The following is a 16,031-nucleotide window of genomic DNA, read 5'->3' on the forward strand; positions in this document are numbered from 1 at the left end:
TACTGCAATATATCGCAAATGTAGACATAAAGCTGAACTCCTCTTATTAATTCAACATTCCTATCTTCCACCTTCCATTTGTTATTGAATTCAAATCTGCTAATATATATACACTCCCCCCCCTTCCCCAGACTGATAATGCTGTTGTCTGCCGTGTCCTGGCTCATTCTGCCACAGTGGCATCTCACTAACACAGTGTGTTAATGGCCTAATCACCAAGTGAAAACAAAGTGAAAGACAAAGAAAAGACAACAGATGCAGCCACCACATCTAATGATTCGAAAGCTGCAATATAATAAATTTTGGTTTGGGGTTTAATACTACTGTATGCAATATGTCCACAGTTACATATTAAGTTACAGGTAATAGTAAAAGCCTAGGTTTGTTCCATTTTTTTATCAGTTCAGTCAGGTTTTTTCTTCAAAGAAAAAACAGATCAGTGTTTACATCAGTTTTTTACACTACTACCAATGCAAAAACGGACTGTTTGTCCGTTTACATCTGTTTTTCGCGCATTACATTTTTTCTAATGGAACATAAATAGGGCTTTAATCTGTTACAAAAAATGGATGTTGACAGACGCAGATGTAAACCGATGAAAACAGATGATCATCCGTTTACATCTGTTTTTCCACAGAGATGCACTGATGACTGTTTCCATCCATCAACGGATGGATAAAAAACAGACAAACAGAACGTTGGTGTGAAAGGGGCCTTATAATTAAGGTCATCAAAAATAACCTGATTAAAACATTGCCAGTTGTATTGAAACAGTCATACTATTTTGCAGGGTGGGTATAGACACGTTATCATGAGCTGAACATCCCCCCGTTGTAATAACTGATTAAAGTTGCAGTGTCTGGATAGGACCATAGGAGTAGAAAACTCTCATAGCTTAGGACTGACTTTCTCAGGTACTCCAGACATGTGGTTTCTTTGTGGGGAAACCTTCCTACTATGGGGTACATTAAATAATAGGAGCTTCTCGATTGGACTATAAAAGGCTTGTGTAAAGAAAACTGTCATGTCGCAAAGAAAAAAGGCAACTTGGTTCATCCCCCAAAAGAAGACCCCTAAATGTAAATATGCAATAATTCTACAAACATAATACTTAAACATGATCAACAGCTACAACCCAGTTCATAATTTCCAAAACTAGCTTATAATGACATGTTTTGGTGGAAATGGAGCAAAACTGATGGTTTCAAATCAACCCTGGATGACTTGTAGCTTTTAAATTTGTAAATCCATCCATCCAGACAAAGCTAAGCTATCATGCAGTGAAACACGTTGACGTCATACACATATCCAGTGACGCCATCTTCCTATCTGGGAACCCATTGAGTCAGCGCCTATTGCCACTGTGAAGGCACCCGGTTACCGAATCTGAAGCACAGGGGGACGCGGCACCAATACGGTCCAACCAGTAGCAGCAATTCCAACTTACGAAGACAAGATTGGCCTGCACTATCAGTCCACACCAGCACCTAGTCACCTTCATGACTAGAAGTGACAACAGGATAAGCGGAGTGGCAGTAAAGTGGCGGTAATGTATGAGCCACATCTTACTGAGTTACACATAACTGGAGACACTGGGACTCTATTTCTCCTCTCTACAATATAGGTCCATGTGACCAGAAGAAATCTGCAGAAAAAGTCCAGTGTAAACAGCATTCCCTACATCTGGAAATTTGCTCTCCTCAAAACACATATATATATTCTCTATTGCTGCATTCTCTGTCTCTACCTCCATGCTACTTATAGTACGTCACTTGAAATCTTTTCATGCCATATGTGACTTTTACTATCAGCCAACAGATAACCGGGGACATTTGGTCTAATTAGAGGCCTGTGTACTTATTGAATGGGATTTAACCCCTTACTGGACATCAGTTTACCATCATGCCTCACTGACTCACACAGGGCCCGGCCCATAACAAAATTATTTTCATGCTGATTAATGCTTATGGAGCTTTGAATCAATGCACCCTTATGGTTTTAGGCCTCATGGGATCCCAGACTCATATACAAAGGCTACCTTAATTTGTGTGTGTTATACTCTTAGGCAGCATAGTGCTGTGGTATGCAGTTTGTATATGAGTGTACTAACAAGTGTCCGGACATGGTTTTTTATTTTTGAATGTAATGTCTGTGTTGTGCATTCATGTTTTTTACACAAATTTAACTCACAATGTAAGTTATCTCAGTCCACACCGTAATTACACTTTCAAACGAAGTATTAATATCAATAAACCTGATGTTTTAAGGTACTTGGTATCAAGGATTGATTTCTTTGTATTCCCAGCTTATTTGATATGTGCCACCATAAGTAACTACTTTTTTGGCCCACTCTTTGGGCAGTTTTTCTATTCATAAATTGTAAATCCATCTAGCCTGTAAAATTATTTGGTCAAAAGTTCCTCCCCTCATATCTTTATGTACAAACTCAGGGGCAAATCATCATATTCCTTTATACTGCCCATTGTACTCATAATTATTATCATGCAGCATTCTGTATCTTAAAAAATAAAATTTTAAAATAATATATCTTTCCTTTTGGAAGGCAAACACAATTACCTGCCATTAAAATATTACAATAAAGTTCCGCTCCCCGAATGAGGAGGCTACAACATCCGTAGGCCCGAGGGATCCATAACCTTTACGTGATTTATCTCTTCCAAGCCAGAGTGGATCTCGAGCTCCTCCCCCTTTTTTTTTTCTCTCTCTCTCTTCTTCTCCTCTCTGATTGGTTGAGATTTTCATCGTCTTATGAGTTTCTTATTGACCACTCACTCACAGGTGTATTAGCCTACGTTGTTTGCATATAAATTCTCTTTCTTTTTTTTATTAATGCCGAGTTGTTCTGGTGGATTATTGTGTCCCCCTCTGAGCTGGCTAGCGATCTGGTTTTTTGTCCCGCCTGCTACCCAGCCTCTATGTGGCTATTTTACCCACAGTTGATTACTACGATGTTTGTATTAATCTTGCTGTTTCACAGATATATCTTGTATATCAGATGTCTCCTTGTTTTTTTTTTTCTTCTCCATCTTCTTTTTTTTGTCCCTTGTCATGTGTGTTTTGTGTTTTTGTAAAATTTTTTTCAGGGCTCCCGGGGAACACGGCGGATCTGACCTTTTTTCCTTCCTATCACTATGTCGTTGAACTGGTTATCTCTGGATGTTCAAGGGATGAACTCTCCACAGAAACGGGTAAAGATATTTAAGTTTCTTCGGGCCCGTCGAGTTGATATCGCTTGCCTGCAGGAAACTAATTTTTCAACTACTTCTGCCCCAAAATATTCTGATGCACGCTACCCTCAGATATTTCAGGCTACTGGCCTCACTAAACAGAGAGGGGTGCTAGTTGCCTTCCATAGCAAAACTCAGTTTGTCTGCGTGAAGAGTTTTGCTGATCCAAATGGTAGATACCTTCTGCTACAGGGCACGATACAAGGTATAGAGGTGTCACGGTGTGGGTCAGGTTCAGAGACCAGTTGCTACAGCAGTGTAAGGCTTACCTGAAACCAGCAGGGTTGGTACACCAGCGGATCACCCTGGGAATGATGCAGGCTCACCTGAGGTGCGAGGTCTAAGTATTAACCAGTTTTCCCCAGAGCTCCTAATGGTGGAGATGGATTTGGCTGCGTGCTAATACCAGGTCGCAGATCACAGGATCACCCCACCAGGGAATGAGCAAGCTGGAACCCAAAAGCGGAACAAACAGATTAGGGATCAAACAGAAGCGGAGTCAGTCACAAACCAAGGGTCGGTCACAAATGGTAGTAGATAGGATGAGGCAGAATCGTAGTCAGTAGCAAGCCAAAGGTCGGTAACAAAGATGTAGAAGGCACAATAATCTGGCAAGGAGGAAGTGTATGGACATGGCTTTTATAGGAAGTTCATGAGAGGAGCAAGAAGTTCAAGGTTCAAGACAAACAGGGCCAAGGCAGGATCATCCAAAGAATTGTCAAGGGAACTGTTCAGCATTCCAGGTGGCTCAGTGAGTAGAAACATTGCCTCTCACTGCAGAAGGCCCAGGTTCAACCCCAGGCTCTGACAAGAGGTTACCATAATGTCCTATTATGCTCCCAATTTTAATCCTGGACCTTTTTTGTCACACCTCTGTGCCCTCTTGGCTATACATCAACGGGGTACTCTCTTGATGGCAGGGGACTCCAATTTAATGTTAAATCCCGCACTAGATAAATATCCGGCAGAGCATCCTGTCCCTTCCGCATCAGCTAAGTCCTTTGTACGTATGTTAAGTACTCATGACCTGGTAGATCTATGGCTTGAATTTCATCCCCGGGGGAAAGACTATACCTATTATTCTCACCCTCATCATTCTCATTCCAGAATAGATCATGCTTTTGTATCACGTAAACATCTCCCTTTGGTTCGCACTGTCTCTATCCTTACGGTTCCATGGTCTGATCATGATCCCATTTTGGTGGTCTGTCGATCTCTTCTCTGTAAGCCGGCCTATTCTTCATGAAAAATGAATGACTCCCTGCTTTAGCTGAAGGAGATTCAGGCAGAACTACAGCACAAATCTCAGGAATATTTCCAGCTAAACTCGGGTTCGGTCTCTTCTTCGGTGACGTTATGGGAAGCTTACAAGGCTGTTCTTAGGGGACATATTATCCAGATAGCTTCAATACGAAAGAAGGATAGGCAGCTTAAACAGTGTCAGCTGGAATCAAAGTTAGCTTCTGCATCGGCTCAATTTAAACAGTTACCTACCCCTTCGAACCGTAGATTGTTAGATCAGGCTCGCCTAGAACTGGACCTTTGTTTGATGAGGCTGAGCGCTCCTTGCGCTGGACACGCCAGAAGTGGTATAGTAAAGCAAATAAACCAGACTCCATGTTGGCTCGTAGATTATGTTCTTTTACACATCACCACACACCGATTTTTTTACGCACTCGGCACAATACTCTCACAAGTAATCCTGTAGCGGTTTTGGGGGAATTCCGGTATCGACTTGCCAAACTTTATACTGATCCCACACGGGCTGATCCCCAGTCAATTTCTAACTTTTTATCTAGTTTGTCCCTGCCTACTTTGACTCCTGCTCATAAGGACTTGATGGACCGTGATATCCAAATATCAGAGGTTTTGCAATGCATAGCAGACCTGAAGACGGGCAAACGCTCAGGTCCAGATAGATACATGGCGCTATATTACAAGAAATTAGCTGATGTGCTTGCCCCTCACCTTGCCGCCATGTTTAACGCGGTGAAGGGAGGTTCGAACTTTTCTCCAGACTCTTTGACCGCAAATGTGGTTATGACCCCTAAACCGGATCGAGATCTTTCTTCTTGGGCAAATTATAGGCCTATTTCTCTTATTAACATTGATCTGAAAATCCTTGGTCGCTCGACTGAATTCTTTCCTTTCTCGTCTGAAAAAAGGGGACCAGGTGGGATTTGTCCCTCACAGACAAGCTGGAGATGCCATCAGACGCATTTTACAATTACAACATTTAGCTCATACTCGCAAAATTGATATGATGCTCCTATCTTTAGATATTAACAAGGCCTTCGACTTTATCCTGGCTTTATCTTTTATCAGTCCTTAATAGCTTTGGCCCCTCATTCTTACGATGGATCTCTTGGCTATATACATCCCCTCAAGCAAAATTTAAATACTATGGGTTCGATTCCTCCACGTTCTCGATTGCCAGGGGTACTAGACAAGGTTGTCCTCTTTCCCCCATACTTTTTATTTTAGCCTTGGAACCGTTAGCAAAAGCCATTTGTATGCATCCTGATATTAAGGGGATTGATGTGGCCGGCTCCCAACATAAGTTGTCTCTGTTCGCAGACGATATATTGTTGTCAATTATGAATCCAGGGGTTAATTTGCCAAATTTACTTGCGGTTCTGGATTCCTTTGCAATTCTGTTGGGTCTTCATGTCAATCCTGCCAAATCAAAAGCTATGTCAATTACTCTCTCATCATCACTTTTGGCTACTTTGAAACATTTGTTCGCTTTTCAATGGCTCTCGACCCTACCATATCTAGGAATTAAGCTCACCCCGACATATGACGGACTATACCAGGCTAATTTCCCCACTGTCTTCCAAGAGCTGACCGAGATGTTGTCCTCCTGGTCTCCTTACCCACTTTCATGGTTCGGCAGAATCAATGTGATCCGTATGACCTATCTCCCTAAATTATTGTATTTATTTTGCGTTTTACCAGTTCCTGTTCCTTCGCATATATTGCGTATCCATCAGCGAAAACTTTTGTCCTTCATTTGGAGTTCTTCTCGACCCAGAATTAGTAAACATATCTTATTTGCTCGATGGAGTGAAGGTGGGTTATCTGTCCCAAATCTCCAGTCTTATTACCTGGCAGCTAATATTGCCCCCCTAGCTCATATTCATGCATCTCACCATTTCCCCTTGTGGGCTACTGTAGATTGGTTAGACTCCCATCCAATACCACTCTCTTCCTTACCATGGCTTCCTTTTTCTCATCGTCCATCAACCCTTAGCCCAACGCTGACGCTGTTGTTTCGTCTTTGGGATTCCATTAAATATTCTGCTGGCCTTATTTCTGCCCATCTACCGTTGTTACGTCTGTTACATAACCCGTTATTCCCTCCAGGCCGGGACAATCCTAGGCAATTTGCCTGGTGGCAAACACATGGTTTTTATGATGTACATTCGTTGGTATCTCCTACTCGAATACTTACCTTTGAAACTTTGCGCTATTCCGATAACATCCCTTTGCGGGAACACTTTGATTACCTTCAACTCCGTTCCTTTATTAATACACTAATACGGACGCACTCGGGACCTTACCATCTGTCCCCCTTTGAAAGCCAGTGCAGACATAGACCCCATGCTCCGGGTCTGACCTCTTTGGTTTACTCTTCCATTATTTCTTTTAGAACTCCTCCGGTCTGTTCCTATCAACGTTGGCAGTCGGAACTTGGGGGGACTTTGGATCAACAGGATTGGCGGACCATGACCCAAGCATTATCTAAATGTTCTAGGAATGTCATCATTCTCGAAAATGCCTACAAAATTCTTTATTGATGGTATTATACACCTGCTCAATTAGCTAATTTTATTCCTACATATTCTCCAGCTTATTTTCGGGGTTGCCAACAATTGGGTACTATGGTTCACATCTGGTGGACTTGCTCTCAGGTTAGCAGAATGTGGATTAGGGTTTATGCCCTTCTCCGCACTATGTTTCATGCAGACATTAAGTGTAACCCGTACGAAGCGCTCCTATTTAAACCACTGGAGGGCCTTCTCCGCCCTGAATGGCAGCTGGCATCACATTTATTTATGGCTACTAAATTGACAAACGCAAGGGCTTGGAAGACTCCTCTCCTCAGCTTCGAGGCTGTCAAAAACCGGATGAACTTCATAATGGTTAAGGAAAAATTGATTGCTATACTGATGGATACCCATACAAAATTCCTGCAGATATGGCATCCCTGGCTGGATACAGCCCAACCTTCGAGATTTGACCGGTCCCTTCTGTCGATATGAGAATCGATTCTGTTGCGGTTGCCCTGGAGCCCTTTTGTGATTGTTTTTGTCTTTGTTTTTTTCGTATGTTTTGTCTTTGTCCTCATCATCTCATCGATTGTCTTTCTCTATTCTTCTGTCCAATCTGTTCTTATGCCAATTGTAATGATTGTGTTCTTTGCTCTGAGTGCTAAATCTGCAATACTACCTAGGCAACCTGGACTCCTTTGTGAGCCCAATGTCAGGAATATATATTAACCTCTGGAGAAGCTTCACTTCATGCCTCTCCTGTTTTCTGTGCGCTGATGTAGCAAACATTTCTCTTAGAGTTTGCATTGTCAGTGACCTCCAAATGTTTGCTCACCGTTTCCCCCTTACTCCCCTTTTTTTATTTTCCCTTCTCTGTCTTCTCTTCCATGGCACTTAAATATTCAGTTTATGCTTATGCTTCTACCAGTACATGCTCTGAAATATTTCTCAAACGCCCTGTATGTCTCATATTTGTTGGTCAATGTATATGTTTCTCGAATGTTTGTTCATCTCTGCTTATTCTATAATAAAACCCTTTGTAAAGAAAATATTACAATAAAAACAGTGGGGTTCATTTACTAAAACTAGAGAGTGCAAAATCTCGATCAGCTCTGCTTAAAACCAATCAGCTTCCAGTTTTGTTTTTGTTTTGTCAAAGCTTAATTGAACAAGTTGAAGTTAGAAGCTGATGGCTACCATGCACAGCTGCACCAAATGTTGCACTCTTCGGGTATACTAAATCAACCCCAAAGTCTATAGGGAAGTGCTTCCTTCTCCCTTTAGCTGACAGGCTCTTCTAAAACTAAATTGAGGTCAGTCAAAACCTAAGTGTCCCACAGCCATACAATACAAATTTCTCAAAATAATTGTTTCAATGTGTTTGTGACAAAGGTTACATCTGAAGGAAAAAAACAAAGGGGTCTCAAATAAATATTATGTGTTTTTGGATTTAACTATCAAAATTACCTTTAGAGGAATCATACAGGAAACCTGCTTTAAACAACAATTTATAAAGAACCAACAACTTTTACCTAGGAATTTAAGTATTGTGAATACCCAACTGTAAGCATCTGGAAGCTAGGTGGAATTGTCGAAAACCTGCTATACGTGAGATGGCAGCAAAGGTCTGAATAAAGATTAAATATATTTTGTGTGTATATTACAAGGCAAGGGTGATTATATATAATTCATTACTCTATATTGGTCAAAAAAACTTGAAAGTTTCTCCAGTCACAGCTCAATGTAAATCCAAGAATAAGATCATTTTCATTTAATGTATTGACAACCAATGTTAATCACTAGCCTCAGCCCAGGAAAAAATCAATATATCATCTAGTTTACTTATGCTATGACTATATACAGTAATGTAGAGGTATGTAGAAAAAGAATCAAACCAAAGGTCCCCCGATACCCCAGATATGCATGGCATAGGTCGCAACCACACTTTTTCGTACCTCGTAAGTTTTTTATAGATTTTAATACTTACTAAAGATAAGGTATATTAGCATTGGCTGTGGTATAGTTTAAGGGGTGCAGTGCTTTGAATTCAATTTTAAATAACAGGATTTTAACATTACTTGTAAAATCCTTTTTAAGGAGTACAGTACAGGAAACGTTTTAATCATTATCACTGGATTATATGAAACTTCCGTCAGGTGACTGGACACTGACAAAAAGCTGCAGGGACATTCCTTATATAAGCCCTCATGCTCCCAGCTAGCCTCAGTTTCATAGAAAGCAATGGGGAGATCAGAGGAGAGCAACCTGTGTCTTATACTATACTCTACAAATAGGATTTCACTGATAATTCAAAAATCCTATTTTCCTAGTCAAACAGTAAAGGACATAGGCTCTTTAACCATTACGACTGGAATGTCCAATGCAGTCCAACTGAATTGAAGACAACACAGTAAACAATACCAATAGGCTTATACAATAAAACAGCTTAAGAAAGGCTTTTAAGACTCAGAGAAGCTTGTAGCATATTTTGAACAAAAGTGGTACTAGAAGATGCCTGAATGTCCACCTGGTAGAACTTTGAAAATTTGAACAGAAGTCCACATATCTGAAAAACAGATGCCTAATGCTTAAAAGCCAACAAAGCACTAACAGATCTGGTAGAGTGTGCCTTAACAGGGAAGATAGGAACCCTATCCTTTGAACTATAGGCTCTTATGAATCATGTCTGATCCACCTAGCAATGTAGGAGAGAGATGCATAGAGATCCCTGTGGGAATTCTCAAGAAGAATAAAGAAAGAATACAATTGCCATAAAGGCATTAGTTGAGATGTACTCTCCCACAGTAGTTACCAAATTAAGAAGAATTTTTTTGCATTCAGATCTAGATATGATGGAGGAAAGACAGTCACAATTAGTATTTTCTAGCATGAAAATAACTTGATTCAGAGAAGGCAAAATAAGCCCTTCAAGAGCAATAGTAGCAATTCCCTAGCCTTTAAGATGGTAAAGATGTCTGAGTTCAATAGGTATCTGTCTCTCAGGATTGTGGTTTCAACAGACATGCCATTAGAACCATCAACCAAGAAGCAGGATGGAACATTGGTCTTTGGGATTGAGGATCTGGAAGGGCCCATGGTGGGTCTACTAAGAGTCTGACTTTTATCGACTACCACGTCCTCCTGAAACAAATTGTGCGATGAGAATCACCAAAATGCCCTCCGCCTTGATCCTATGGATCAGATAAGAAGGAATTTGGAGGGGCAAAAAAAAAGCATAAAGCAGACTGAATCGATCCCACAGTGTCACCAGACCATCCACTGCAAATGTTCAAGTGTCTCTTGAACTGCAACAAACCTGTTTAATTTGCTATTGGATTGGCATGCCAGATCATCCACATCTGGCTTTCAACACCATTGGCAAGGAGTCTAGAAACACCTCCAGATGAAGAGCCTATTCCCTATTCCAAATGATGATGACTGAGAAAATCCGGCCACCAATTTTCTATGCCTTGGCTGTGGATAGTAGACAGGGCTGGAACACATGGCTGTACCTAAGAGAGGATCAAGTCAACTCCCTTTTGTGTGGCTTTACGTTTAGTGTCTCCTTGCTGAGTTATGCAGGCCATGACCATGCCATTGCGCAACTGGATTCTCATTATACACCCTTGCTATTCAGGCGATAAGCAAATCCCTTTGTGCTCTAGAATCTGGTTGGGAAGGTGGGTTTTCTCCAGCGACCATATCTACTCAGAGGGAAACCAAAACTACACCCCAGCCTGACAGGAAGAAAGAGCATTCTTGACTCCAGTTCTGGGCTGGAAATCCCCCATGCTAGGAAGAGTATAGTCTCAGACACATAGTACGAGGACCAAGTCTGTTTGTCCCATGCTGCAGAATGGAGCTGTAACAGTCTGGAGTGAAACTGGGTGTATGACACAGCCTCGAAGGAGGAGACCATGAAGGCCTAGGGGAGGCCCTCAGCTGCTTTATAATAGTCTTGGCTCTAAAAGCCAGTACATGAGAGTGGAGGGACAGAAGTTTGTCCAGAAATATACTTGACATTGCCTTGTCAATTATCTAGCCCAGGTACTCCAATATTTGAGATGGGGCAAGTAATGACTTTCTCAGACTGTGGTTCCAACCAAAACACTGCAAAGTCTCTCCAGAATGTACCAGAGTCCTCCATTTGGTTTGGGAACCATAAAAATGTCTGAAAAGAAACCTTGAAAGCTTTCTTCTGTTGGTACAGGGGCAATGACCCCCTGAGACCAGACCTACTGGACAGCAGCAAGCAGATCCACCGCTGTGATGGGAAAGGATACAAGCTTGACAGCGTGAAGGGGGAAGGAAATTTCTGGAAGTAGAAGGTTGAGAAGCGCTCAAGGCTCCTCTTGAATGGGAGCTCAGCTGACCAGCATTTAATACAAAGAATCTTGCATATGTGGATGGATAGAAAACTTATCCTGGAAATTTGATAAAGTGTGTTCACCAAGCCAAGGAGCAACCAATCCAGAAGCTGCAGTGGGAACCGCAGTGACTATGGTGCAGCAGAAATCTTGACAGCAGAGTTATCTTGGTGAGACAGAGGAGAAACCTCCATTGGAAAAAGGTAAGCTTCTCCTGGTAGAGAGAAGAGTGCCATCACTTAAGAAACTAGCAGAAAACCAAGGCTAACTGAGAGCAGGAAGGGGTATATAGGAAAATGTCCCTGCAGCTTTCTCTTTTTGCCAATGTTCAGTCACTTGAAGGTAGCTGCATATAACACAGTCATTTTGATTAAAGAGTCCATACCCCATACTGTATGACTAATAAATTGTAGTTTACCTCCAGAATAAGAGTCAATGAGCCCTTTGTGTGGGTTGGTATTTAGTTTATTAGGGCTCTATCAGGAGTACCATGAGGGAGATGCACAAGTAAGCAGGTATTGCTGGGCTATAGGACTAGTTTCAGTTTCTTAACAAAAAATGTTTAAATATTGATCAAAAAGCATTATAGTTTTTATTATATATAATTGTATACATTGGTGGAGTATGTTGTTTGCTTTTTTTGCTGTAAATACTCAAGTTATTGAAAGAAATCCTAACACATTCTCTTAAATTCAGTTCACTCTTCCACACATCAAATTTCATTATGACAGAGCTCAGGACATTTTCTGGTTCAGGCACCATTCAACACATTTTCTGAACACTAAGACAACAGACATTATAACACTGTCAAGAGGCCTACATAATTCTGATGGTATATTTATATTGGTCATTATTAAACTCATCATCTGTCTGAATGTTTTTAAAACAATATCAGATATTGATATACAGTTATACAATATCTTGTTCAAACAGAGATTCTTGTCAGAGTATTACATTCTTTCTTACCTTTTCCTGTGTGAGTCTTTGGAGATGAATTCCAGATGACAACATTGTAGCAAACATGGTAAGCATGTACTGCTGTACTTTGGAAATTCCTGACACTAAAGTGTTTAGCACTGACACAAGTCCCACTTTCTCAATGACACTCTGGAAGGCTGTAGGGGCATGATGAGTAATCCTGCACAGAGCCTAAATCAAGACAATAAGTTGTTCAGAAAACACTCATTACTAACAACATATACTATTATTTACATCATAATTCAAGAATTGAGAGCACATATAAAAAAATACAGCCATTCAAACGTCTCCCATTCGTCCTTCCACAGTTGATGCCACCCCTCTAGGAGCACGTCTCCGTAGGAACAATCACGATTGCAAAATTTATGTTCCTAGGCTCTTTGGTTTGTGTATAAGAGCTCATACTTCCTAAAGGAAACCTGTCATGAGGGAAATATGGGGCTTGCATTGCAGATCTCATTAAAAATGATGGCTTTAGTAATTGAACCAGAACAAGCAAGCAAAATAAGGGTGAAGTTGAACTCCTGACCTCCATACCTGATCACGGTCAATGATTTAGAAAGTATTTAGCAAGTGGATCAGTATGAAAGCCAGGCAATTCATAATCCTAGGGGAAATTAGTAGTGGCAACCCCCATAATTCCCCATGGCCAAATTTACTTTGACTTGGCATACTTGCATTGGTGACTTAGTTTATTATTAACGTACACATCATCTATTGAGTGGCAAACTATATATTTGTTTTACTAAAATTCATCAGTGGAGAAGGCAAGAGAACTGCACGTTGCCCTACCATTGAATACACGCACATGCGTTAGTGGTGCTATGTTCATGCAGATGTCATGGAAGCAATTGGTCTTCTTTAAAACATGCACTTACTTTAATTTGAACACTTGAACAAATTAATTAAATAAATTAAATTATTAAATAGATAGAAGTGTAGATACTATAATTCCATAATTATCTGGCAAGCAAACACATTCATAAGTACTGCAAAGCACTTATCAGCATACATTTCATAAGCACATTGCCTGCTTGCACTGGTTCACAAAAAAGATCATGTTGGTGAAGTCCAGTGAAGTGCCCATGCCATCCAGGTACTATGGTAACTGAACATTTTTCTCTGATTCACTAGTTGCACTGTATTTGAGAACATAACAGCACAAGGGTGGCAGGGTACTGATTAATGTTTTTTTGGACAATACTTTGTGTGTTTAGTATGAAAAAATAATGTGAACTAATCCCCTTCTTTAGGGTCCACTGTGGTCTTTAATTCACCAGAGCACAGAATGAAGAGGGTGCCCTATGCCAATTCTTCAAGACAAAGAAGACCTTGTTGGACTACATGGCAAAAAAGGAACAGAATTCCTTTTTTTTACTCAAATTATTGCTACATATTTGTAGATACTTATTAAGCTGACAAAAGTTTTATATTATGCATATAAAAGATTCAATCTAAAATTTAAAAACCGAATTGTAAGTAGAGGACTTATGGCTAAATGTTAAGATGCTGTAGTACAAGTCTCCACCTACACCTTTACAAGCCTCTTATGCAGCTGAGAACAGTGGTCATGTAATCATTTATAAAAAAATAAAAAAAGATAATTATACTGTATATATATATATATATATATATATATATATATATATATATATATTTTATAACACACGTTTTACCTTGCATTTCTGTTTTTTTAGTTGAATGGGTTATTTTACCGAATAAGGGTTCGCATATATTTTAAAGCTGAGCTGGGCTCCAGGTTGGAGAAAAAATTAGCCTTGCAGTGGGGCTCCATTTGCCCTGCAATGGTATACATCTATTCTGTCTAGGGGAGGATGAATAAGGTGAATTATTTACCTTTTTCTTGCTCCCCCATCAGTAGGCGCTCTCTGATATTCTCAGAATGTGGGAGCCCCACAATGTCCTCACATACAATGCAGGACCATTGGGTCCTGACACATAGTTAAAGAAACACTGGCAGAAAATTATCAATGCATTCCTCTATCCTAAAATGAGGAATACAACTTTTTTATTTTTTATTTCTTTTCAATTCAGAACAGCAATACTCTGCTGACACACAGGCTTACCTTCTATCTACAGTATCTTAGCAGATGAGACCTTTTTAAATCTAACAGTCTAACACCTAAGACTACATGGGTCCCTTTTACTAGGCTGGATTTTTTTAAAACAAGAACTAGACCAAGGGGATTATGCAATGTGATTTTTACAATATCATTTTTTGGTATCAGTAGTAGCTATGCCTCTCCATACCTGCCTCTTTGCCTGCACCTCCAGCTCATCCACGCTCAGCTGTTCCACCTGTCAAGTAGAAATGAATGGGATGCACACTGATGACTCCACATGTAAAGCCAGCTTTTGCACAAGTAGAGGATTCACAACATAGTCTCACCTGTGTACCTGTTACCTGCACCAACATATTTCATCCCACAGGGGGGTTAATCATTTCTGCATGATTAAGCCCTTCATGGGGTGAAACACATTGGATAGGGAGGTGGACAGTGAGACTATATGTTGTGAATCCTCTACTTATTAAAATAATTATTATTATACAGGATTTATATAGTGTCAACAGTTTGCACAGCACTTTACAAAATGAATTAAGCTGGTTATACATCTGTGACAGCATTAGTGTGCAGCCTGTTCCATTCTACTTGGCAAACAGAATCCATGGTACTTTCATATTCTTTTATACCACAAAGTGTTTTACACATTATATTTGCTTTAGTTACAGGTTTTTCTCTTAAAACACCTTTGTGTTTTATTTTTTACATACGGTATATCATCTATAGATGCTTCAACTAGATTTAAATGTAAACCACTTGAATGTATTCTAAGAATTCTAGAATGTAAAAGATTCATCATTGCCAGGATACAACTCATCCTTGCCTGCTTTCTTTTGCACTTCTAGCAAAAGCAAGATGTATCATGAATATTTACAAGAATTTATACATAGACAAAAGATGACAGTGCATGTTTCAAAGGTAACGGAGGACAAAATACCAGAGGAAAGAACTGTTACACTTAATAAAACTTACTGAGCATACAGGGGCCATGTCCTCACAATTTTATGGAGATGGAATATCTCTGCCAGATCAAAACTTTATTTTTCTTTAAGACTTTGATGCCCTGATATATTGTAGATAAGCATCATTGCCCAGTCTAAACAGGCTGTTTTAAAACATCAGTTCTACTATTCTGGATCTTACTAGATTTCCATATGAGGGTGCAATACTGATTGCATCTTCATATGGAAATCTCATGAGATCCAAAATGACTTTTCCAGTGACATTGGTTATATGGGGATGAAGTGGTGTAAAATCTCCCCACTGGGCACACAGAAATAAAAATCTAAAAGATCTTCTCAACTTTCACTGCTGATGTCCTCTTTCTCAACAACTTTAAGAGTGGGGTGTTACTAAGCCCTGAAACATGTAGCCATGCCCTTCCCGTTTGACATCATCCCATCATCATGCCTACACATCTGACATCAATGCGCTTCTGTTTCCAGCTCAGCAGTGCAATCCATACTGGTCTATTGGCATCCACACACCCAACCACTTCCTGCAACAGACTCTGCATTGCCTTGCATTGCTTTCCTGGTGAACTCTGCATATACAAAAGCAGCTTCCAGGTGTGACTCTGCT

At 40.2% G+C, this 16,031-nt stretch overlaps 1 protein-coding gene across 2 annotated transcripts in view; it reads right to left on the minus strand.

The window, feature by feature from the left end:
• ULK4 (unc-51 like kinase 4) overlaps positions 1-16,031 on the minus strand; it is an 898,798-nt gene that overhangs the window by 584,788 nt on the left and 297,979 nt on the right. For both annotated transcript variants that reach the window (XM_089672503.1, XM_089672504.1), the window contains exon 21: positions 12,355-12,537. In XM_089672503.1, coding sequence (XP_089528629.1) covers positions 12,355-12,537 — 183 coding nt within the window. The remainder of the gene's footprint in view (positions 1-12,354; positions 12,538-16,031) is intronic.

Source organism: Staurois parvus, unplaced genomic scaffold (assembly GCF_062004578.1).
Source record: "Staurois parvus isolate SC_StPar_1 unplaced genomic scaffold, SC_StPar_1.0 ptg000130l, whole genome shotgun sequence".
NCBI lineage: Eukaryota > Metazoa > Chordata > Amphibia > Anura > Ranidae > Staurois > Staurois parvus.